General features: G+C 38.2%; 1 protein-coding gene across 3 annotated transcripts in view; it reads left to right on the top strand.

The window, feature by feature from the left end:
• The window catches only part of PTPRG (protein tyrosine phosphatase receptor type G), a 783,084-nt gene that overhangs the window by 155,617 nt on the left and 600,086 nt on the right, over window positions 1-27,381 (top strand). For all 3 annotated transcript variants that reach the window (XM_069084201.1, XM_069084200.1, XM_069084202.1), the window contains exon 2: window positions 16,510-16,614. In XM_069084201.1, coding sequence (XP_068940302.1) covers window positions 16,510-16,614 — 105 coding nt within the window. The remainder of the gene's footprint in view (window positions 1-16,509; window positions 16,615-27,381) is intronic.

Genomic DNA, 27,381 nt, shown 5'->3' with positions numbered 1-27,381 from the left:
TAATGAATCAGTATGCTTCTTTCTTCCATCCCTATGGAAGGTTTTTGATTCATGGGTGGTAAATTTAGAAGATTAATTTGACAGGGATGTGATGTATGAATAGAAGACAGAGAGACTGGGGCAGCAAGACTTTTAAGCAGGATATTGTAACAGTCTAGATAAGAAGTGATATGGGACCGTACAAGTATGTGGTTGCAGGATGAGTTGAACTCATGGGGTATGTGGAGGAATTATTTCCCAGGGTAAAATCTAAAGAATTTGACAACTGAGTGGCTATGGGGGGAAGATTGGGAGAGAGGAGACTCAAGGGTGACTGGAGTTTTGAGCATGGGTGATTAGGAGAATGGAGGTTCCATCTACAAACATAGGAAATTTAAGAGGAGCTTCAGGCTTTTGGAGAAAGCTGAGTTCCAATTTGGATAAATTGAGGATGAGGTTTTGGCAGTACATTCGGGGCTACATAATGGAATTAGAGCAATAACGTCCAGCCTTCAAAGTCATCAAGACTAACTCTCGTTTGAAGATCATTGATTTAGTATTCTGTTCTCTGGGCTTCATTCCTGATTGTTTGGATTTTCTCTGTATGCCCATAGAAGCCTCCTCACCCTGAATGTTCACTTTGTCCCTGAACTTTTTACATTGGAAGCAAATTCTGGTCCGTGGGCTCTTCCTTTGATTGACTTGTTTCTTCCAGAACCTCCATTTAAAGAAGGCACCCAGGCCAGCCATGTCCTCATTGCTCTCTGAGTTTTACTCCAAACTCTCTGAGCTCTCTTCCTCCCCTTTCAGCTTCCTTTTATATATACTCTTCTTCTCTTAGAATGTAAGCTCCTTGAGTGCAGGACCTGTCTTTCTTTCTCTTGTTTTTGTATTGCCAGAGCTGAGCACAGCGCCTAGAATATAATTAAGTATTAGTAAATGTTTGTTGACTTGAGCACTTGTGATGGTTAATTTACACAATGAGAACATTCCAGTTTTGGACAGCCCTTTTTGGTGTATTCAATGGAAATCTACCTTCCACAGCTTTGACTCATTGCTCTGAATTTTGCCCTCTTGGAACTGGCAGAACAAGTCTGAAGCTTCTGATTTACAGCCCTTTAGTGACCTGAGGTCATCTCTCCCAACCCCTTAGTTTCTCTTCTCCAAACCGAATGCCCCAGTTTCCTTAGCCTAATGTCAGGTCACCTTCTTAGTGACTCTCTCTGGACAAGCTCCAACTTATCAATGCCTTTCTTAAAATGAGATAGCAGTATTCAAACACAAATACAACATTTGTGGTTTGGTCAAGGTATAGTACAAGGCATTAATCGATTTTATAATAATAAGCTTAAATACCTTAAAACTTCGCTAAAATTCTTAGGACAACCCATATAATGTTTTAAATTTGACAGAGTGTTTTATATGAGTTAACTCACTCGACTGTCTTCATTCTGAACAATTTACTCCTATTGATGGAACCCAAGACCAAATAAACCTTCCAGGTTGACCCATCACATTGATTCCCATTGCATCATTCCATAGTTCTACAGGTGAACTTTTAAACCCAGGAGTAGCACTTTCCATTTTCCCTATTCAGTTCCGAGATTTACTGCTATTTTAGCTTGTTCATATCGTTTTGAACTCCAGCTCTGTCATCCAGTGTGTTAATTATCCTTTTCCAGCTTCATGTTGTCTGTCAGTTTTATAATATGCTCCCTTCCACTCTTCCATAAAAATGTCAAAGAGAATATGGTCAAAGATGGATCTCTGGGAAACGACACTAGAGACTTCTCTTCAGGTTGGCCATGATTTTCTTATTCACTATTCTTGTGGGTCAGTTATTCAGATGTTTCCAAGTCTGTCTTACCGTCCGTCCTCTCTTCTAGTCCATATTTTTCCATCTTTTTCACAAGGAAATCCTGAGAGACTTTTTCACCTGGCCTGTTGCCATCCAGGGATGCTATGAGTTTGACATCACCTTGGTCTGCCAGTTTAGTAAACCCTCCCCCCCACAGAAGGAACTGGAGTCAGTCTGACATCAACTATTGTTTTTAATTCTTTTCAACAACAAAAAAACCTTTTTTTTTTTTAATTTTCCCACCTCCCTCTGTATGGTTGGGGAAAACAAACAGAAAAGAACAAAACCTTTGTAACTTCTATGCATAGGGTAGCAAAATTAATGTCCAAAAATCTGCATCTTGTCTACACATTGAATCCAGAACTTCTCTGTTTGGAGCTGGGTAACCTGGTTCATTTAGTATCAGGCCTCTGGAATAGATTGGTCATTGGACTGAACAGCATTCTTAATTTTTTATAATATTGTTGTTTTTATGTAAATTCTTTTTCTGGTTCTGCTTCACTTTACTTTAGATCAATTCAAACAATTTTCCCAGGTTTCTTTGAGAACATCCCTTTCATTATTTCTTATGGTATAGCAAATGTTTCATTAATTTATATCTCATAATTTTTTTCAGTCACTCCCCAACTGATAGGCATCTTCTTAATTTCCAGTTCCTTGCCACTAAAAAATAAAACAAATATTTTTGTACATAGGAATCCTTTCCTTCTTTCTTTAATCACTTGGGGGAATAGGCTTAATAAGGTATCTATAGATTAAAAGATACATGTGCAGGTTAGTGACTTTGGGGGCATAGTTCCTAATTCCTTTCCAGAACTACTAGACCAATTCATAGCTCCACCAACAGAGCATTAATCAGTTTGTTTTTCTATAGTCTTTCTAACATTTTCATTTTTCATGTTTTAAAAAATCAGTTATGCCAGTTTGATGAGTATGAAATAGAACTACAGAGTTGCTTTATTTTACATTTCTCTAATCATTAATATTTTGAAGCATTTTTTTTCATGTTTATGGGTAGCTAAAGAGATTTATTTCTTTTGCAAACTACCTGTTTATATTCTATAACTATCAATTGGGGAAAGGCTTTTGTTAATTTCAGTCCATTCCTTAAGAATCTCAGATATGTAAGACCTCATCAGAGAAACTTGCTGCAGAGTTTTTTGTTTCTTTTCTTTAGTTAATACTTTATATTCTAATTTTAGTTGCATTGATTTTATTTGTGTAAAAATTTCATGCACAAATGATCACTACGAGTCAGACACTGCTAGCTCTTAGTAATCATTGTTTTGTGTTTTTTTTTCCTAAAGCATTTTCCTTCTTAGTATGTTCTATACTCTAGGATCTAGAGTTTTTCCTAAAACTGATATTCATCTGAAATTAGTTAATGTGCCTCTCTTTTGTGAACCCTGATTTCCAGAAGGAGATATTAGTCTGGAAAACTCCTTTTAGGACATAAAAAGCAAACATTTTGAACCTAAAGTAATATTACAGCGGATGCCTGTAATCATAAGTGACTAGCATCTTTGGTCTTTCAAACCACAACCAAGGGTTGCTTTAAGTTCAATTCAATTCTATTCAGTAAGTTTGATTAATTGCTTGCTTTTGAGGAGAGATCATGATACAGTGAGAAGAGTCACTCTGGAGTCAGAAAACTTGGATTCAAATTTGATCTCTGATGCTCTTTACTTGTACAGTCTTGGTGATTTTCCAAGGATCACACAGAGTATCAGTGTGATCCACTGGATTGAAATTCAGGATTTTCAGGACCCCTTACATTTTCCACTGTACCACGATGCCTTCCAAGAATATGATTAAATTTCATATTAAAGTAAAGATGTCCATTTTGGAGAAATTATTGCTGCTATTTAAGGATATTAGACTACACTTCCTTTAGTAGTAGTTTGGAAAGCTTCTAGAAGAGAACGCCCACATGCCTGACACAGTGTCCAGTGCATAGTAAGTCCTTTCTTAATGCTTCTTGAATTGACTTCCTTTTGTTGGCAAGACTTAAGATTATTTGGATGTACCATGTGGTCTTACGGTGTTCTGTCCTGTTTTTCAGAGTTTTACAGTTTTAAAATGAGACTAGTTTGCTTGAAACATTTGTCAGGTGAATTTTGTCAGGTGTCGATAAAGTATTTGAAACTAATATCTTAGTTCTTAAAAAAAATAAGTTGTCTAAGAGAAAGGAGGAATGGATCGATTGAACACTTATTTTTCTCCATCTTATCACAAAAGTATGATGGGCCCCATTATAAATCTGTTTTCTCTCTTTTTTTCTCTGGCTTCTTTTGAAGTGTTCATTTTCACCACTGGAATGCTTTTACTTTCTTCTCTAGTTTAATATGTGACGAAGACAGCAACAGGTAAATACCATGTTTCCCCGATAATAAGACACTGTCTTATTAATTTTTTTGGACAGAAAAACACCAGAGGGCTTATTTTCAGGGGAGGGCTTATTTTAATGAACATTGACAGCAATTTTAATAAACAGGTAAATGTGAACAAAAAAATGTACCTTTATTCAATAAGCAAATCACTGGGGAAGAACAGGATGATGCGCTCACTGCTGCAGCTCTGATTGGATGCAGCTCGGAGCGTGGCCTGCGTTTCACGGGGGTGGGGGGGATGGTGCATACAGAGGGTACCGTAATGTAGCGTGTAGCACAGGGGATCACCTTCACTACAGTAGCAATCTCAATAGGGAGGGCTTATTTTCGGGGGAGGGCTTATTTTAGAGGAATCTTACACAGTAAGGGGAGGGCTTATTTTCAGGATAGGTCTTATTATCGGGGAAACACGGTACCTACCTTTCCCCCATCACCTTTAGTGCTGTCCCATTAGAAACAAGTGGAGTTGATTTGACTGATCTTTGTGGGATTAGTCTCATTTACAATGATTCTGGATTCATTTAAGATATATTAAGTATCTGGGCTGTAACTGAATTAACTTGCTCAAACAAAACCTTTTTAGGTTTCATTTCCTCTTGGGAATGTTAGGTAGTTTTGAACTATATCTTTTGGGTTGAATAGCCTATAAGCTTTAAAAAGATCCTTGAGAAACAACAAAAAGCTTAAATTTATTGGGCTTCAATTTGTCTGGTGATTTTTGCTATTGGATGTATGTAATGGGAATGTAAATTTTAAAGATCTTCCCTGCCCCTAGGCTAAAGTGCACCTGGAGCCTGGGGTGGGAGGCCTGTTTTTCGGTAGATACTTCTTGATTGGCCAGTGAGTCAATAAGGTTGTTAACATTCTCTGAGTCATGAGAAGGCTATATAAGCCCTGATGTGATTTGATCAGGATTCTGGGAAGCCTTTGTTGAGAGCCCCCCCTCGGATTTGAAAAACCCAAATGTTGATTTGGTATGGATGTAATGGTTGGACAGTTTGGAAATCTGTCTACTTGATCAGCTTCTCTGACTTGATAATTCTGTCTGTATACTCTGAAGTTCAGGGTGCTGACCTTTTTCCCCTGAACTAGGTAAACGATACATATCTGACTGATTAAAGTAAGCTTGTTAACCCATTTTGAGTTGCTTTCCTTTAACAAAGCAGATCCAAGAACCTGTGTTGGCAGCCACCCTGGGGACGCGCTTGGGGTGCTTGCTGCTACAATGTACTTTTTCTGATTCTAAAGAATATTTCAATATGACTTTAAAAACCTAGTTGATGTTATTGTCCTTTATTGTATTTGAGATTTGTTTAATCATAAACAATGAAGGGATTTTTTTTCTAGTGCAATGGATATTAATGAAGACAGTACTCGATGCCACCTTTTTTTTCCTAAAGAAAACTCCCCAGTATATTTTACTCTAATTAATGAATTGATGTAAAGGAAATGGAAAGCCAGTCAGAATACTAATTGATTCTAAGTGTAATGTGATAGTTTTCCCTATTGTAGAAATGATAAAGATTTATTCCTTTTGGACTCCTATGTGGGATTTAATCTTCTTCAGTGAGTGGTGTTTAGAATTGAGAGAATTATGCTTGCTAGAGATTTCAGTGAATGCAGCATCTTTTAATTATTTCTTGTACAGGTAGTTGTAGAATATAGAAATAGCTTTTTCAACTATACACTGGCCATTCTGGAAATCTGGATTCTGGCTTTTTGAGGACTGGGAGGAGTCACTGATTATTTTAATGAATTGTATTTAAAGCCATCTTTTAAAAGTTACACACTGGCACAAAAATTAGTTCCCCTAAGCTCAATCAATTGGGGAGTACTGGGCCTAGAATCTGGAAGATTCATCTTCCTAAATTCAAATCTGACCTCAGATAGTCATTAGCAGTGTGACCCTGGACAAGTCCCTTTACCCTGGTTTCCTCAGTTTCCTCATTTGTAAAATGAGCTGGAGAAGGAAATGGCAAACCAGTATCTCTGCCAAGAAAACCCTAGATGGGATCACAAAGAGTTGGATGTGACTCACTCAACAACAATAAGCACAATCAATGGCTCTTGCCATCTAGTCTATTTCTTCAATCCCAGTAATAATTTCAAATATGTTTCTGCTATCATTGATCAGTCTATATTCAATATCAGAGACAGATTGAACAGACTTCCAGGAGTTTACAGTAGACTGTCAAGGAGACCATAAAGTATTATTTGAAGCTGCTTTGAGTTTTAGCAAGTGATTCATTTCCAAGTATTTCTGTTGGATCAATAATAAAGTAGAACATCTTGAAAATTTAAATTTGCTTTCAAAAATAGAACAGAGATTATAATCTTTAAGTTCTGGGATATGAGAGTATGTTTAGTTGATATATTGTAATAGTAACATTTATGATACTCTACAAACTCTAGAATGAAATATAAATGAATAACACCATTTTGTGCCATTGTCACCATCTTCATCATCACCACCATCATTGCTTGTTACCATCATCATCATTAGTCATTCAGTCTGGTGGCATACTGGGTAGCATGCCAGGTTGTGCTATATAACATACATAAATATTAGCTATTATTATTATTAGACATTTATTAAGCACCTACTGTGTGCTAAGCACTTGTTTAGTAGTTTACAAAATTTCTTATTTGGTCTTCACAACAGCCCTAGGAGGTGGGTACTATTATTATTCCCATTTTATAATTAAAAGACACAGAAGTTAGGTGACTTGCCAAGGACCACACAGCTATTAAATGTCTGAGACCACATTTGAACTCAGATCTTATTTTCTCCAGTCCCGTCACCATCCCATGCTACACCACTTAGCTGCCTCATCCTCATTCTCGCCCTCATCATTGTCAGCACCATCATCCTTAATACCACGAATAGGACCATCAGAGTCATCATTTTCATCTTATGGAGTCCATAGCATTTCTTGCATCTGTATGGCCAGCACCGTTGTTTAGGCCCTCATCTCTCCTCGCTTGAATTAGTGGACTTGCTTTCTCCTTCATGCCTTTGCCCTAAGTCTCTCCATCCGCGTCAGCATCCTCCACACACCTGCGGAAGTGGCATTCCTCAAGTGCACCACTCCTTTTCTCAGAACACTCCATTGACTCTCTTCCACCTGGAGGATAAAATGCAGACTCTCAGCCTGTCTTTCCAGCTTCTCCAGTCCCTCAACCAAATTTCAGACTACCCTCCTCTCTTTCTCATGATGCACACCTTTCTGCTTTTACATCTCTCATAGCTGGAAGTCAGTCCCTCCTCATCTCCGCCTCACAGACTATCTCTTTTTCTTCAAGATATAACTCATGGCCTAATTTCATCTGATTTCCCAGTGGTTAGGGCTCTTCCTCCCTAATGACCTTGTATTTATTTGTCTTTATTAACCTTCATTCGTTCATACATAGGTGACTCAGGGGATAGAGTGCTGGACCCAGAGTCAGGAAGACTCCTCTTCTTGAGTTCAAATCTGCCCTCAGACACCTATTAGCTCTGTGGCCTTGGACAAGTCACTTAACTCTTTTTGCCCCAGTTTCCTCTTCTGTAAAATTAGCTGGAGAAGGAAGTGGCAAACCATTCCACAGTATCTCTGTCAAGAAAACCCCAAATAGGGTTATGGAGAGTTGGACAGGACTGAAATGACTGAACAAAACTGAACAAACCAAGCTTTATACATATTCTATATGTATGTGTATGTATGTATCTGTGTCAGTTAGCCAGCTCGCATTTATTAAGTGCCTGCTGTGTTCCAGGTACTGTACTGAGTCTTGGAGGTAATCTATGTATGTACTTGTGCTTCCCCATCAGATTATATGCTCCTTAAGAGTAGGAACTGTTTCATTGTTTTTATTTTGAATGGTTTAACACCATCCCTGAAACATAATGGGTGCCTAATTCATGCTTGTTGATTGATTGGTTTTACAGCCAGAAATCACAGTCAAGGTTTTGGTGTGGACTTCATCTGTTTAATATGATGCCTTTGAGCACAGCTTTTTAACCTAAGATCTATGAACTTGTTTCATTAGAAATACTTGGATAATTGAAGTTCAATGATAAGACTTAGCATGTGCCTCCCTATCTGTTCTTTTCTAGCTCCCTCACCTCTTTTAATCCAGACTTACATGGTAACATCTATATCAAACGGAGTCTGGACAGCAGTGGGTTGTGCTGGGCCATGGAGCTGTGTGTCCTGCATACCATGCCCTTTGGTGCCTTGTAGAGAGGGTATGTCTTGTCTGTGGTTAAGCCTTCTCTCTCATTTTATATTCAGATACCTTGCAGCTGTCTGACTGCCTAAATAAACAATTCACCAAACCAGGATGTTGAGTATACTTTCTGGAGCACCCTACTCGTTTCTCTACCTTTAGGAGAGTGACTATTGTTGTAGAATTGTGTTGTGTCTGATTCTTTGTGACCCTTTTTAGAATTTCCTTGGCAAAGATACCGAAGGGTTTTACCATTTCCTTCTCCAACTCGTTTTACAGATAAGAAAACTGAGGCAAACAGGTGAAGTGACTTGCACATGGTCACATAGCTAATATATGTCTGGGACTGGATTTAAGCTCAGGAAGATGAGTCTTCCTGATTCCCAGCCCAGTGTTCTATCTACTGCCCCATTGGGAAGTGGTTAATTATACTTTATGATCTAGCCTTCTGCTGACAAGGAGTCCATTTAGGAGTCTGTTGCAAAGAGAAATGATTAGCTTCAGAACTAGGTGATGGTGGCTTTGTGAGTAGAGATATAATATATTTGAGCGAAGTGTTGTGGATACCTAGTCCCCTTCCTATCCTATTTGCCCATCTCCAAATAAAATCGAACATCTCACTTAGATGCCATTCTGTGTCTTGGCTATCTGCTTTGCCACCCATAGAATGTGGGTCCATTTGCAGAAACTGACAGAGCACATGACCCGGTCTCATAAAGTGCAGGTTGAAGTGTGCACATTTTTGAAAGAAAACTGCTAGTCAGAAATAGATGAAACACATCTATAATAGCTGGCTCAGTAAAATAACTGCTATTACCCTCACCCCCATTACTTCTAGTCCATCAATGTGTTAGAGGTCTTTTGAGATTTCTCACTCTTTCTTTGGTGTACTTTCATTCTGTGAATTAACATAAAAATGGTAAAGCATCTTGAAAGACAATGTTGACAGTCCATTCTTTAAGTGTGTTCAAATCTGAGCATAACGCCATTGGTAAGGATTTCTCAAAAACCATCATGGAAATACAGTGTAGGCCCAGCTGTTTCTAAACTCCTTAGTATAACATGTGTGTATGCACACATGTTACACTAGAGATAGACACGCATCATGTACTATGAATGCATACACATATGTTAGGCCAGGGATTTGGAAGCAGCTGTGCAGCACATCTGTCTTAACTGTATTTTCATGAGGATTTTGAATCTCTCTTAAACAAAGCTTTGCATACAGATTGGAGCAGACAAGCCAAATGAGCTATCATTGTCTTTCAAACTGCTACATTGAATCACAGAATGAAAGTACACCAGTAAAAAAGAGAGCTACTGAACTCCAGCTGGAGGTAGAATCAGACATGGGCACCCACATATTAGTTCACTTCCTTCGAAAGACCTTCAGCACCACACATAAATACATACCCACATACACAGGTACACAGAAGTTCTAAGAAATTCTATATACACGTTGGAATGGTCTCTTTCAGAAATACTCCCTTTTAGCATTCCCCCCCCACATCTAAGGTTTTGGCAGAGAATGCTGGACATTTTTGGCTGAAAATATCTACATCTTTTCTGCTCTAGGCTGGAAGTAGAAAATATGAAATATAGCTTTGGAAAGGTTTTAGACTTCATGAATATTAATTTTCCTCTGGGATTATCATCTTCTCATCTAGCTCAGCCTAACACTCCCAGCTCAGTGAGATATACCAGGATGACTGCTTAGTTTCCCCTTTGGTGCTCTGATCTTAGACTGCCCTTAAACTTGTCCGAAGACATTGGGAGATGCTAAGGTGCTTACATTTTCTTTTTCAGGTCTGAACACCCATTTTTTTTTTTTTTTAGTCATTCCATTTAAATCAATTTAAGAATATTTATTAGGGACTTACTATATGCAAGGTAGTTTACTAGAGAGTGAACAATTCTTGGCCTCAAGGAGCTTTCATTCCACTGGGAGACATTTTATAGTGATACTATTTGAGCCTTGGAAAATTGTTTGGGAAATCTTTGTGGATATTTCTATTACTTGAGTTCATCGTTTCATATACCGTCTGCTTTTTTTTTTGTTGTTCTTTGTCTATTAGAATGTTGGTGTTTGTTTGGTGCTGGTTATGTTTTGAGAAGAATGAGAAAATGAGATCTTTCTGTTAGGCTTGGTAAGAATGAAATCAGAGAGAACTGACTCCTTGTAGGGAAGATGAGAGGTGTAGTCAGATCCTGGTAATCTATATAAAATTGCAACATCTTTGTACTCCAAATCCCGTGTAGCACAGTAACGCATGAGAATCCCAACCTGAGCTTTCTGCTGACAAAACCCCTTCAGCTTAATAAACCATGGCAAGGATTTTGCCAGACCTCCTCCTCTGTGGAATTATATCCATGTGTAACATGCCCTCTCTTATTATTCATATGATAACTGTAGTCAGATTTATATGGACTGCCTGTTCTGGAGAGTCAGACTACATATATTCGTTAGCATGCACCATTTTAAATGTTGTAATTAAGTTGCTGACATAAGCAAGTCTGCAGTCTTACATTAAGGTAAGGATCCGTAAAGGCAAGCATTTGCATAATTTAATTTTCTGCACAGAAGATATTGAAAATCAATAGCATGATTCATGGCTATCCCATGGAATGGCTGTGCTGCTCTTCTCCAACTGTTGGAGAGTTTTCAAATTGATTAAATTTAGGGTGCTGAGTCTGGTGCTTTGCTTCGAGCCCACAGATTGTTTATATTTGAATCTTTGCTCTCTGCCAATAAGATATTAAGTGCCTTGGTTTATTATTTAATTGTTAAATGTTTTGATTTCCAGTTAACTTTTATTTTTTTTTTGCCTCTTCAGTGTAGCATAGACATTAGCCATAAACCTGAAACGGAAACCTATTTGTAGCTCCAGTAATGGATTATACACCATAAATTCTTAGCCCAACTTGAAGTGTCCTGGTTGGTCATTCCATTTCTATCATCTCCATCTAGATCAATCATTAAGGCACAGAAAATTGGAATCACTTTCTGTTGTTACATGATTTAGAAAGTTTCTGTTGCTGGTAACTTGATGGAGCAGAGAGTTGGGAAGGTGGAAGATACTCTAGTAGCTGGTTCTAAAAAAAGGCCTAAGTTTATAAACTCCACCACCATTCCAAGGCAAAGCTGATATGCCTCACCACATTCTGTGCAGAACCTGTGGACTTCCTGGTAACTCGTTTACACATTCAAGGATTCAGCATTCTTGATTATTTTAACTTGGATTTATTTACCACATAGAGATGTTGGGACTAGAGAGAATAATAGCTTTTAGAGCTGGAAGATACTTTAGCCACTCTCCGTTTACTTACAAAATGAGGTTTTTGTCTTTCTTCCCCGACTCTCACATTTGTTAAAGGGATAAAATGAGATTCCCTGTGAAATTAATGCAGATGTCTGTCCTTATATCCATTCTCTAGAACATTTTTATTAGTGCTAGAGATGAAGACACTGATTCCATGCTTATCACATTTTCACAAGATGTGATGGGAAAGACAACTAAAATATTGAATTGAACAAATACAGATCCCAAAAGATTTCTACAAGTTTAAAGTCTGAACCTGAGTCTACTTTGGAGCAGTCAACGAGCATTAATTGGGCACTTTTTGTATGCCTGGTACAGTGCTAAATACCAAGGATACAAAATCAAAAGTGAAACAGTCTCTGCCTTCAAGGAATTTATATTCTGTCAGGGGAGAGAACATTATGTAACCACATATATAATAAGTATAATGCATTTTTTTTAAAGGAAGCAACTAGCTTTGAGGAGGGGGCATTGAACTTATTCCAAGGTTGCATTTGGATCTAGAATTCTTTCGTAATTGGTTGAAACTTGATTAAATACATTAAGCACTTATTAAGTACTTAATATGTGTCTAGAGAGTTCTGTGGTAAGAAGGCGTCCAAATACAAAGAAAACTTTGCCTACCTTCCAAAGGTTTACATTCAAATGGGGAAATGTAATACATAAAGGGTAGCTGAGAGTAAAGGGAAGTGGAAGGGTACTTCTGTTAAAAAAAAATAGAAAAGGTCCCAGAATGAGGGTTAGAGCCAGAAGTGAATGTAGTTGTGAACCTCCTGAAATGGCCATCTTGGCCAAGGACTTACCAATCAGAACAGAAAATCACACGCAGGAGGCATGTACAGGATGGGAAAGTGGCTATGTCCTCATTATCCTTGAATGATATATTAAGAATCTATGATTTTGTTACTAGGGGCCTTGCTGTTTGCCAACAACAAAAATCACAACTTCTTCTACAACTTAGCCTTTTAGAATTTTTGTAGCTGAAAAATGTAATCAACCTGTATCTACCCCTGGTAATCATAGGATCAGAGCTCTAGCTAGGGCTGGGAGGGACTTGAGAGGCTAACAGAGCCCAATCCCCTAATTATATAGATAAGGTAACTGAAACCTAGGTCAAGGGGGTATTTTAAAAATAATTCATTTTTAGTTTTTAGCATTCACTTCCATTAGATTTTGAGTTTTAAAATTTTTTCCCTCCTTCCCCCACCTCCCCAATAGGGCACGCAATCTGATATAAACTCTACTTATACATTCATATTAAACATATTTTTACATTAGTCATGATGTAAAGAAGAATTAGTAGTAATGAGAGGGACCACAAGAAAGAAGAAATAAAACAAAACAAGAAAAGAAAAGGAGAGCAAACAGTTAGTATATTTCTATCTGCATTCAGACTCCAAAGTTCTTTTTCAGGATGTGGACAACATTTTCCATCATGAGTCTTTTGGAGTTGTCTTAGATCCTTCCATTACTGAGAAAAGCTAAGTCTATCAAGTTAGTCATCTCACATTGTAGCTGTTACTGTGTACAGTGTTCTCTTGGTTCTGCTCATTTCACTCAGCATCAGCTTCTCTAAGTCTTTCCAGGTTTTTCTGAGATCTGCCTGCTCATCATTTCTTATAGCACATTAGTGTTCCATTATACTCATATACCACAGCTTGTTCAGCCATTCTCCAATTGATGGACATTCCCTCAATTTCCAGTTCTTGGCCACCACAAAAAGAGCTGCTATAAATATTTTTGTACAGGTGGGTACTTTTCCTGTTTTTGTGATCTCTTTGGGATACAAAGTCAAGGGAATATTAAAGGTAAGATCTGAACCGAGGTCTTCTGTCTACTCTTTCTAACTGTACCACATTACCTCATCTAGTCATTAGAGGATAGATTAAATAGTACATCATCGACCTTGTCCTCAAGTCATTCCAGCTTGGCAGATCCTGCCACCAAGGCATAGGCTTCAAGAACTTATGGTTGCCCCTGTTACTCCATAAGGCTTTTTAAAGAGAACCCAATTGGGAGGTGTACTATGATTACTGGGGAATAAATGAACAGAAGTTTGCTATTAGAAATAGGTTTGATTTTTCTCAATTATTTAATTTCATGCTGTGGAGGAAGATCAGCTGATAGATTTTAATGATGATGATGATGACCATTAACTGCCTTCTGTGTTCAAGGAACCTAATAATAGTTGTCATTTTTATAACATTTTAAGGTTTGCAAAAGCACTTTTTATGTATCATCTCATACTGGATTTTCCCACCAACCCTATAGAGTACATTCTCTAAGTATTATTATTCCCACTCAAAAAAATGAGTAAATGGAACCTCAGAGTGGTTAAATGATGAGTTATGGTCACAACATTGATGCCTCTCCTAACTCTCAAGTCCAGAACTCTGCCCACATGAAACAATTTTGTTTAGAGAAGAGAACTTGATAGCACTCATTAGTTGGGTGAGTCACAGGGTCTGTGTTGAAATCCTTCCCCTGATGTTTGTAGCTTTTGCTGCCTTACACAAGTCACTTAATCTCCTTGGGTCTCAATTTCCTCATCTGTAAAATTCTGTGGCTGGATTAGCAAGCCTCTGAGATTCTCCCTTAGCTCTCTATCTCTGATCCCATTACCTAAAAACCAAAACAAACTTAAATTGTTGAAATTGTATTATGAGCAGAATTATAAACCATGCATTTGCTAATTATCCTTTCTCTGAGTGGTTTAGCATCTGGTCGTTTGTCATTAAGGAGGTAGTCCTTGGCATAGTTGACCATGTAATAGTGCAGTAGAAAAATTTACTTTTTTTTCCTCCAGAGGATTTGTCTCTGACACCATCTCTGTAGTCTTGGGTGACTCACTTACCTTGCCTGGATCTCAGTTTTCTCATCTGGGAAATGAGGGTGTTTGACTATATGGTGGTGAAAGTCTTTTCTAACTCTAGGTCTATGAGTGTGTGGTGATAATACTAATGAGTAATTCAGGTCATGAGATTCTGAGATGTGTATTGTTTTTTTTTCTTCTTTCTGTCATTCTCATATTGAATATTCTGTTCTTTGCCTGGATTTTCTTTGATCATGAAAGCACATTTTGTTTTTGTTTGGGTGCATTTTAAAATTATTAGCATATTCATCTGTAGTGTATTTTTTGAGGTAGTGAAAAAAACATTTCCAGTTGGAGTTTGGGCACCTGTGATTTTTGTATTTCTTGTCTCTAGTGCAGTCAGGTGTGAGCTAACAACAAAAGAAATTTGCATGTGTAAAGTTGGGATGGGGGCCTCTCAGTGTTTTAATATGCAGATGGTAGCCTTGGAAATTGGGCAAAATTATCTTTCATTTGGTTGATTTGATCCATTTTGAGTAGATGTCTTCCGAGTTGTATAGCAGCATTTCCCTCTTCTAGAGTCAGGAATCTTGAGTTTTCTTATTCTGTACCGGTAGGTAAAATGGTCTGCTCAGCTTGGAGGAAAAGGAAGATCTGAAAGACAAAGTTGTAGCTCTAAGTTTTTAGAAATTTTCATCCCCACCTCCATTTTTATGGAGCAAGAAAATTCCAGGCAGAGCTTTAAAAAGAATCAATCCTTAGAGGGAGCAATGGCAACACCCAAAGACCAAAACTTCCAAGTTGTAGAGGGTTAATAGTTTTGTTTGCCAGTTGGAGTACACACATAGATAGAATCCTATCCAGATCCTTGAAGTACTGAGATATGAAAAAGTATCAGTCAGTTAGCAAGCATTCTCTGTGGACCAGGCACTGGGTTAGGTGCTGGAGATAGAATAGATGAAGCAGTTCCTGCCTTCAAGGTGCTTACACTCTAGAAGAGGAAACAATATATACACATAAAAGCATATACTATCTATCTATCTATCTATCTATCTATCTATCTATCTATCTATCTATCTATCTATCTCTATCTATCTACTCACACATATACACATAAACACGAAGTGTTATTAATCATAGCAAAAAGGATACAAATATAGATCTGTAAGAGTAGCTGACATTTTTTGAATGCTTTCAGGTTTGAAAAGTATTTTGCACATATCCTTCCATTTGATTTATACCACATCCCTATGAGGCAGGTGCTGTTACCTCCCCCCCCCCCCTCCTTTTACAACTTCAGGAACTGAGGCCAAGAGAGGTCAAGTGTCTTACTTAGAGTCACACAGCTAGTAAGTCTCTGAGACAAGATTCAAACTGAGATTTTCCTGATTCCACATCTTTCACTTTTGACACTTACACCACCTAGCTGCCATTTACATCACATGCACTTTATAGAATGGATAGTTGTTACCAAGAACAAATTCTTGATGTTTTAGCTGCACTGCCTTTATTCCACCCTCACAAGTCTTTCTATAGAGAGCTAAGAGCCTCCTGGACCAAGAATACCCATCCCCAACAGGATCTTGACCTTGCCATACTCTACTGGAAACATCTTCCCACATGCCCATTCTCTTCCTTGGGCTCCTGCCCTCCTTCTTTTCTTTTCCCTAGGAATCCTTATTTCTGCTTTCCTCTAACAGCTAACCTGGGTTCAAATCCTGACTACAAGTGTGACCCTGGGCAAGTGACTTCCGTTCTCTGAGTCTTGGTTTTCTCAAGTGTAAAATGAGAGATGGGATTGGACCAGATGACCACGAAAGATCCCTTCAGCTCTACACCCATGATCCTTTGCATTTTCAGAAATTCTAAGCAGAGATTTAAAAAAGAAATTGTTTTATCTTGTGATTAACCTTGTGTGGTTTTGTTTTGTGGTCCTTTCAGCTTTGACAGAAGGCTATGTTGGAGCTCTCCATGAAAACAGGCATGGCAGTTCAGTGCAAATCCGCCGGCGGAAGGCATCTGGAGACCCTTACTGGGCATATTCGGGTAAGCTGAGTCAATCTGACTTGTTCTGTGATTGGACATGTGTTTAAATGAAAACAGAAATCTCATAGCACATGCTTTTGAGGGGGGAGAAATTTCTTTGGAATGCAATTCCAGGAGTTATCATTAACCCTTTATGCCTCTCATAAAGCAGGATTCAAAAGGAGCATTTTTGTATAATTGATTTCCCTTGCCAGGCTTTGGAGTCCATCCTCCCCTCCCCCCTTTTGCATTGGCATTTATCTTTAAAGTGTGGTGAATAATGACTGATTGCCTTAAACTTGTAATTTACTGGAGAATAAAGATTGTTCTTTTTAATCTTTTTCTTTGCTATAATTTAAAATTAAAGCAGGGGAAAAAAAAGAATGCCTGGCCTTCAGTTTTTAAATGCCTACTTAATATACAGAAGTACCAGGCAGTGGAATGTTCTCTAATGCCCTAATAGAAGAGATCCAATTTTATTTTCAAATTAGATCATATTGATTGAATAAATTCTTCTCTGTACTTCATGGTGCTATAAAAGTTCCTTCATACTTTTGCTTTAAGATGCTGGGTGCATGAATAAAAGATAGGTGGTCTTTAGCAGATTTTTTTCCCCTTTACTTAAAATGTTTTTATTTTTACTATTTTTAAGAGAGACAAATTTTTAAGGTGGGAACAAGATGTTAGGAAATACATTTCTGGGTCACGGTGGTTTTGCACACCAGAAGTGATGGGTCGATTGCTGGACAACAAAATGCCTTTAAGAATCACAATGGACCTGAAATTTTATTATAGTTAATTAAAGGGGGAAAATTGCAGAAGGAAGACAAACCACTTTGGAAATTACCTCGTCACTCCATATTTCAAAGGCCTTGTATGAAATGGCTCCATTGCTGGCCATTAGTCTTGTGAGCAAATCTGCAAATTATGACATGCTACTGTGTGCACACAGGACTGTATTTAATGATCCAGCCAGAACCCAGTGTTTCCATTAGGTGGAGAAGGGAAGGAAAGAAGAAAAGGGATTTATCCCATGCTAATTCTGCTAGATTTATGTCAGTGTAAAATGTATGGGTCTGATCTTTAATTACAGCTTATCTATTGGCTTCTTGCATCCTTTTGTCTATTGATAAATCTCCTGCTCTTATGGGGAAAATAGCCAATCTGTTTTGTTTGCAAAGAATAGATAGCCCCTCATCTGTCTGCCTGAAGTTCTTCTGATTGGCGGTATCTAATTAGAAGTCTTTTGTCACTGTTTCTAATAAAAGAAGTAAATTGGGAAATGAAGGTGTGTGTGTGTGTGTGTGTGTGTGTGTGTGTGTGTAGAATGAAATATAGTTTTAAAAAAAGTTATTCCGGATTTGTAAATTCATCAGTGAGGGTAATCCCAAGCTCTTTGCACCAATGCCTATATGCAACTCAGCTATAATTTAGAGGCACTGATAAGTAAGTGACTTGCCTATCCATCAAACCTACCATTTAGCAGAGGAGCTAGTCCTCTGGCCACTATGCTTTCTGCTTCTTTCAGACATGTGATCTGTATTCATACTGTTTCTAAGCATTGGCTGTCCCACATTCCTGAAAGTCACTCTCTTTTTACCTCCACATCATAGATTTCTCCTCTTCCTTTAAGATTTAGGTCAACAATTAATTATCTTCTGCATGGAGCCTTTCCCAACAGCTAAAGACTTCTTCCCTCCCAAGGTTTTGTCATATTTGTATCCAGTGATTTTATCTGTTTGTATTTATTCACTTTATAATTGTGGTGTGTGTGTGTATGTTCATATGAGCAAGGATTATTTCATTCTTAGCTCTTGTACACCCAGTGCCTTGTACATAGGAAGCATTTAATAAAAACTTGGTGATTGTTATAATATAGTATGTGTGTATGTCTGTCAGAGGCAGGATTTGACCTTGGTGTTCTATAAATGACCCTTGGTAACTACTTATCCTTTCCTTTTTTTTCTGATAACTTTTTTAAAGACTCCAAGATGCAGAGCACTTGCAATCTGCATCAGTGGAAAGAATTCCCACAAAAGGGAGTTCCCCATTGCAGATCACATCTGCCCAAACATAAAACAAGTATGCACATATCTAGATGCATATATGCAAATATACTATAATGGAATCACTGATTTTTATCTAAAACTTGAAGGGACCTTTAAGACAATATCTTCCACCCCCCCAATTTTACCTAGGAAACAGGCCCCGGGGATATTTATACAACTAGCCACATATATGCATCTGTTCTTAAAGATTTACCAATGCTTTTGTATGTATTGATGCACATATGTATTTTATCTGCATATGCATGCATTATGTACACGTACATATGCAAAGATAACCGAAGATACCCATTATTATTTTGCATATTGCCAAGAAGCCTATAGACACATATTTGTTTGTCTTCTGCGTTCATGTGGCACAAGTATTTGTAAGGCATAGGTAGGGATAAAGCGTATAAAGTGATATAGTGGATAGAATGCTAGACTTAAGAGTCACGATGGCCTGAGTTCAAATCCTTCCTCTGATTTTTACTTGACTGTATCATCATCGTGGGCAATTCATTATACTTCTCGTAGCTTTAGTTTCCTCCTCTGTAAAATGGCAGCAATAAATAGCGCCTGTCTCACGGGGTTGTTGGGCGCATCAAGTGAGATATTAAATAGAATGCTTTGAAAACCTTAGGCTCCATATTAATGTCAGCTATCAGGATCATTATTCATCACTCTAGCACAGGTAACAGTGGCCTGGCCCTAAGATTTGGAGTTGAATTCCACCAGCATCCGAAGCATTCGTTGCAGGTGATAAGAATTGCTGTGATTTGGGTGATTTTTGTCTTTTACCTGTAGTTGAGCAAAAACTCTCCATATTGTATTCTCTGAACTCCACCGATTCCAGGTTTGGGACTTGTCTTTGTTCTTAGAAGGGATAATGGGGCCCCTTGAGGTGCTTCCATCATCCAGAGAGGGAATCTCAAGGGAAATCATGCAGAGAACAAGTTGGATTGGCAGAATATGAGAAAGCAAAAGACTACAGGGAAAGGGGAGGGAAGGGGTGCAATTAGAAGCAGAGAACGAAGGCAGGAAGGTTTTCTTAGTGCTCTTTCTTCTGCAGATTCAGATCTCCCTTTCCCACTTCTTCTTATGTAGAAAAAGATGAAGCCTCTCCCCTTAGCTGTCAGAATTCCTTGATTCTGGCTTAGGAAGCCCCGGAGTAATAGTCAGACCCCTCCAGCCTGGGCACTAGAGCCAAAAGAATAAAATTTGCATGAGAGCAGGTGCCTGTGGCTTCTGGTACATAATGGCAGAGTGCTGACAGAGCTCTGATACCGAACTCTAAAATGGAGAGTCTGTCTCCTTGGGGAAGGTGTTGTGTCAGTCTCCATTTCACAAAGGATGAGTGGGACCACTTTGAATTTGAGCGCAGAGCCTACCACTTTGAGCGCCAGTGAGGCTGATGGTTTTGGGTTGAAGCCACAGAGCTTTAGATGAAGATAAATGAGGCTGACAATTTCTTTCTGGGCTCGATCCAGTTCATGCCCTGAGTATAGACCCAGCAACTGACTTTCACAGCTATATTTCAGCATCTCCGTTGTAGGACGGTTTTCAATTCATGACTCTCCATAAAAAGTCTTTTGTCATTCCAAGAAGATTTTCCCCTCCTTCCCTCCCAATATTTTTCATTCTTTGATTTGTATTTTGATATAGATACAGCGGTAGAAAAAAGCTAACATGTGTTCTTGGTCTAGGAAGCTAAATTGGACAGAAGCTAGGTTCTGTCTGCACTCAGGTTATGAAGTTTGGAATCACTGACCTTAGTTTTTAGATTTCAAGGCGTAGAACTAGAGATTCACTCTTAGTTGATGGTAGACAAATGGATGTAGGGAGAGGAAAAACATTTTCAGCTACTACTCCCTTATGCCAGTCTGGGGATCCATATTGCAAGAAGTGAATGGGTTCTTGGAAAAGTCCCATCCAAATAAAACCATGCAGTTCTAAATCTTGGGTTTGGTTAGCAGATGTAGCTGGCTAAGGAAGATTAGTTTGTGTGATTGAGATTAGTTGATTGATGGATTTTATTCAACTCATTTCCCAAGTATAGACCCAGCCACAGGTAGGCAAAGGGAGCTGGGTATAGGAGGCCAAGGTGAGGGACTCATCAATTGTTACAGACATTTTTAACCTACATTTCTCCTTTTTGTTCTGAAGTAAGGGGTCCAATCTAACCAGATATACATAATATCTAAAGGAATGAAGTCTCTTTATCACTTGTTCTAGGTGCTATTAGAAGACATTCCTACATTAGGTCGCAGTGGTAGTATAAATAACCATTGAGATCTCTTTTAACATTTCCTGTCACATTCATCTGACACGTAAGTATATAATATATGCCTTATTGTTATTTCTCACATTTCTGACCCATCTTGTTATTTAGAATCTCAGGTCTTTGAGGGCAAGAAGGGACAAAATTCCTGGCACATAATATAATAAATCAATTAATAACACATGAATTAAGAAATAACAACTATATTTGAAATAATGTTAAAATGCATATGTAAAATAATAATAAATTAATAAATGTTTGTTGAATTGAATTAAACTTTACATGAGTGTATGTTTTGATCCCCCAAATAATTTCTAAGTCCTGAGAGTACAATGACCGTATATCCTACAACTCACTACACATGTCCTAACCATGATTAGTGTGCCTTGGTCTCTGGTTATGCTCATTTCATTAATGTTGTTGGTAGTATATACATGAAGGAGTCATTGCTAAGATTCTGCCTTGAAAGTCCAGATTTACTTAGCAGATAAATTAGTAAACTCCTTTAAATAAAGATCACCTTGAGTGTATTTAAAACATAATTAAATTTATATGGATTCCATTTGCCTGCAGCTTTTCAGGACTATTGGGATTGCATACCAAAAAAACACCTCTTGCCATTTGAACTAAAAATGTGTGGCAACATATAAGTATGAATTTCATCATCATTAATCCATCATAATCTCCACCTGGGAAATATTTTTTTCTGGCCAGGAAATCCTACTTGGTAACTGAATTACTTTGTAGGCCTTTGCCCTAAAGTTTGAGGGTCTTGATAGCAAAAGGAGGGACTCTTGGTCAGTGTAGATATGGCCAATGAGCTAATTATTGATCTTATAACTTTGCTCACCTTGTGGCATAACCAAGCTTACTATATGACGTTTTGCATTTTTAACTGACCACAGTTGGATATATAGAGCAAAATTCAGTCTTAGTTTTTGTTGAATAAAATTTTAATATAATCTCATTCCTTTGCATAGTTATGGTTTTGTTTTAAACTTGTTGTGTTTTTATCTCCAGCATGTAGCACAATGCTTGGTACATAGTAGGGACTAAAATGTTTGTTGATTAAACAAATATATAGAATGAAAAAAAAATCAACATATGATCACACAGGCCTTTTTTTTTTTTGAAAAGAACATTTACCACCATATGCTTAAGGTCTCTTTTGTGATGCTGAGAACTGTTAGAATTTTTTTTCCTCCTGCAGGAATTCATTTTCTATACATTTGAGAATATTTTCATATCATTAAATTTCATTATACTCTCTGCAGTAGGTTCTAAAGTTTTTTGGCATCCACTCTCCAGAGGATGTATGCACAAGTGTTACAAATGTTAATGGACTCTAATGTGCTTAGCAGGAGGCACTGAATATGCCCCTTAGGGTCCTGGTGACCCTTGGAAAAACCTATTAGGAAGATGAAATAGTTCTCTTTGCTACATGCATAGCAAGTGATACATCAGCAAACACAATTAGGACTGGTGCTATAGTCAGGGCATTTAAACATGGAAAATGTTAGCCATGGGGTCTGACTATTGAGCTTTCCTTCAAAACAGCTGTTTGGAGTTCTAGGTGATATTGATCAAGGTTCTAAGGAAGACAAAGGTCAAAAAAAAAATGAAAAGCCTCATTGTAGATCCCCTCTGGTCTTTGGGTTCCATCCCCTAAGTTGTAGGCTTTTTGAGAAGAATGCTTTTTCGTCGAGGTTTGTAATTTTATGAAATACACTGAAATTAATGAGTGACCTGATGTTGGCTGGGGTAGAAGGAGCATCGGGATTTATTGAACCATGTAGTATATATTGACTCAGTAAGAGATAAGAGTTCGTTATTGATTTGGACTTGAAATATATTTTGTGATTTTTAAGTATGTTTGCTTGTGTTCATGCATACATGTACGCATACATATAGTCTGTGCACCTATATATTGTTTCTACAATTTGCAATTATATTCATTGTTAAATACATATGTACAGAATATGATCTTTGTAGGATTGTTACATAGATATGCATGTTTATGTGTATAATATTTATATATTATTTACTAATTACACACATTTTATATACACACACTGTGCCTATCTCCTTGTCTCAGTCTGTCTCCACACACAGAGTAACTAAGACTTTTGGAATACTGTCTATGTGTATAAATATGTATATATGCAGATCTGTATGTATATTTGTGAAATATATATTCTCACACACAAAGTTGTGTGTATATACTTACATACAGATAGATAGATGCAATTCTTTTGTTAAATTAAATTTTGTTTATTTTTAGTTCGCATCATTCATTTCCACAAGATTTTGAGTTACAAATTTTCTCCCCATCTTTCCCCTACCCATCACCCCAAAACAGTGATCCCACTGAATACCCCTCCCCCAATCTGCTCTCTCCTATATCCTTCCCCATCCTCCCCTCCGACTTTCCAGTAGGGCAAGATGGATCTCTATGCTCCAGTACCTGTATATCTTATTTCCCAGTTGCAGGTAAAAAAAAAATTATGTATATGTTTTAAATATTTGATTTTAAAACTTTGAATTCCAGATTCTTTGCCTTCCTCCGTCGTCACCCACCGTTACTGGGAAGATAAGCAATTCAATATAGGTTGTACATGTGTAGCTATGCAAAACATCTCCATAGTGGATATATTGTGAAAGACTGACTATATTCCCCTCCATTCTATCCTGCCCCCCACTTGTTCTGTTCTCTACTTTGACCCTCTCCCTTTTCAAAAGTGTGTGCTTCCAACTTCCCTCCCCCCCAACCTGTTCTCCTCTCCAGATAGATGCAATTTTTAACATAGAGCTGAAAGAACTGTTAGAGCTTATGCTTAGGCTGACACCCCTTTCTTATACTGGGGAATTGTATGATCTTGGTCGGGGAAGACAGCCCAAGACCCAACTGTGAAGCAGTGTCTTTCTTGTATCCACAGTGCTTAACAAAGTGTCTTATACCTCATAGGTACTTAATAAAGGTTTATTGACTGCCTGCCTGAATGGTAGGCACCCATGGGGAAATGTCTATGGATATCCAGATGTGTCAAACCAATGTTGGTCCTTATATCAAACCCCACACTTTCCTCATGCTTTTTGCACACTCACCTCTCAAGCTTTTTTTTTTTTTGTTCCATTGCCTTAAGTAACTTCTCTTTACTGATAAACTAATTTAAAAGATTATAATGTAATTTTTAGAAAAAAAACTATAGTTTGTTTTAAAACTGTATGATTTCTTTGACTTAATGGTTTTGAAAAGTATTCAGAAAAAGGTCTCTAGGGCCTTTGGATGTTTCTCTGGGTTATTAAAGGCAGAAGGTGGACGACAGGTGTTGTGTAAGGTGATACGGTGGGGGTTGACATTATTCTGCTTTATTGGATGTAGTAGCTGTGTCTGGGAGGTCATCAGTCCATTGAAATATTGAAGTATAAAGGCTTTGATGTCTGAAGAGAAGCAGCATGTGGTTCATTACAAAATGTCTCTGGTTTGAAAATGGGGAATGAACTCGTCATCGTTTCTGGGGTGAAGTTGGCTTGGAGGAGGCTTGTTACTTACATGTCTTCAATTTGGATATGTGGTTTGGCAGACCAGGGTGTGACTTCCAGGTAGGGATCCCTTAGCAGAACAAAGGTAACTTTGCCATGAGAAACCAACTGTAATTTCCATTTATCTAGGGAAAGATTTATTCCATGGAGTGCTGTATGGAAGGGGGAAGGTGAGCGTTGTTAAGGAGGTAATTAACATGTTTCCACAGCTAAGCAGCTGGAAGGGGTTGGGCTAGCAGGTGTGGAAAGGTCCGAGAGCCAGCAGCCCCTTGGGGGAGAGCAAGATAATGGATTTCCTCCAAGTAGAAAAGAAGGCAAAGGATAAGTAAGCAGACTGGGGTCACAGTGAAATTTAATGACAGGGTTGCTTAATAAGAATCCCTGAATGGAAGTTTCTTTTAACCTTTGCTCTCATTGGAGTATCTCATTTTTATAAGTAGAATTCAGAGGTTGAATACTTTCTTTACTTTTTATTCTCTTTATTGAATCAAGATCTCCTGGGAGGGCAATGGGTTTTAATAGAGAGACCATTAGATTACAATCTGACAACATGGGATCTAGCCAATTATTCATTTAGCAAGCATTTATGCGGAACCTACTGTGTGCTAGGTGCTGACTTAGGTTTTGGGGATACAGTGGCAGGCAATCAGAAAATATTTCTTGACATATTTTCTATGTGCCAGGTGCTGGATATACAAAGACAATTTACAAGGATCTGTTAAGTGCCTGTTATGTTCTAGGAACTGTACTAGTCCATGGAGGAAAAACAGACAATGAACATTTTATTAAATGCCTACCTTGTGACCCGGTTACAAGATGAAATAATCCCTTCCCTTAACTTAGAGCTGAAAGGACCGTCAGAGGTTATGCTTAGGCCAACTCCTTTCTTATATTGGGGAATTGTATGATGTTGGTCCGGGAAGACAGCCCAAGACCCAACTGTGAAGCAGTGTCTTTCTTGTATCCACAGTGCTTAGCAAAGTGTCTGATATCTCACAGGTACTTAATAAAGGTTTATTGACTGCCTGCCTGAACGGTAAGCTAATAATCTATGGAGGTAGTTGTGTTAGTGCAGAGGACATTTTTATACACACACACACACACACACACACACACCTCTATATATGTATATACATTTCTCTGTATATGTATATGTGTATGTACATGTTTATGCATGTATGCACGTGTATATGCATACATGTGTGTCTATAACTATGTAAAATATATTTATATAATACATAATATTTATGTATATGACATAAATATATAATATAATATATTTATAACATATAAATATATATTATAATATATAAATATATATTTAGAATATAAGTAGAGTGTGTGTGTGCTCATGTGGGAGCATTAGCAGCTAACAGCTGTGATGATCAGAAAAAGGTTTCACATCATTCTTTACATCTCTAGGGCTTACCACAGTGCCTGGCACATAGTAGGCATTAATATATGCTTTTATCTGTAGGAGCTGAGCTCAGGAAGAGAATAGGGATTCTCAAAGGTCCAAGTGGAGAGAGGGGCATGTTCCTGTCATGGAGTTTGTGGGGATCCCATTCCCTCTGCTACTCACTTGTTCTGTTACCTTGGACAAATTTCTTGATTTCCCTGGACTTTCCTTTTCTTCCTGCTAGATAGGGGGATGCCCCAGATTTTTTTTAGGTGTCATAGCCATCTCTAATGTTATCTTATCTAGGGGTATCCGTCCAACAAGATGGAGACATTTGAGACAGGCAGGCAGTATACCTGTTAGAGGCCAGAAAAAAGTTTGATATATCTCCCACCGGGGTCCATGATAAGTCTGTGTTCTTAGTTCCAAGTTTTCCCTTGATTTCTTTCCTCTTTTCTATAGTGCACATTTGGGGCAGAGAGAATACATGATCTATATGTTACTGGAGACTGGGAGATCTGGTGGCTAAATGTTCTCTTGATTAGAAAAAGTGGGAGTGAGTGGAAGTGCCAGTTGAGGAAGTCATGTTCAATAAATTTTCTAAGTCATCTCTGTCTCATGGGAAAATTGGAAAAAATAAAAGTTTACCAGCTAGGAGACTGGGTTTTCTGGAAACTTCATGGAATCTCTCTGTACACAGGGGAATCATTGAATTTTCCAGCTTTCTTTGGCTTCATTTTCCAGCATTAACTTGTCCTTCATGCCCTACATCCTTTTCCTGGATACCCAGGACAGCATATTTACTCAAAGCAAGAAATGAAAGCCATTAGCATGTTCTGTATTGATGTGGCACTCTGAACTTTTTAACAGGAAAATAAAGGATGAGTGGCCGCTGTGCTGTTTGAAGAGTTTCAGCACGATGAGAAGGACCTGTAGGTAATGTGTAAGTGTCTCTGGTGCACACTGTGCTAATGGGCATATTTTCTCTTGATGGTTACCAGGTCCACCGTCCACACTTTGTGCTCGTGGGGTAATTTTGCCATTTTTCAAAGGTCCTGTTGTTCATCTGTCCTTACACCAGCTCCTAATGAGCTCACTTCTGACATGCCATTCACATCCAGATTGCCCTTTCTCTCGCCATGGAGTAGGGTGTGAAAAGGAAGCCTCAACACTTGGGCCAATCTGCCCATGGCCATGCTGAGCAGAAAAGCAGCACTGAAGGTTGGCTTCCCATTGTCCTGCAAACAGGCCAGCACTTGGGCATTCTTGGAGGCTTTTATATTCCCCTAACACTCTCAGAAACCATATCCCTTAGAGCCTATTTAGCTCCAGGGAATTGGCTGTTTTGATTTCCATGGTTTTGAAACATGATGAACCTCATGGGGCTTAATAAGAAGAAAATAATTCTAGAAAGGAAACATTCTCATTCATATTTTAAATGAAAATAGTCCTTCAGAACCTTCAGGTCTTGACTAAAAAATCCTGCCACTTACAATGGAAATAATGTATGGAAACCTTCG

This window comes from Petaurus breviceps, unplaced genomic scaffold (genome assembly GCF_028583685.1).
Source record: "Petaurus breviceps papuanus isolate PSGF00001 unplaced genomic scaffold, PetGlider_PUasm1.0 174, whole genome shotgun sequence".
Taxonomy (NCBI): Eukaryota; Metazoa; Chordata; class Mammalia; order Diprotodontia; family Petauridae; genus Petaurus; species Petaurus breviceps.
Note: the sequence above shows the minus strand (reverse complement) of the source record. Positions and strands in the feature narration are given on the sequence as shown.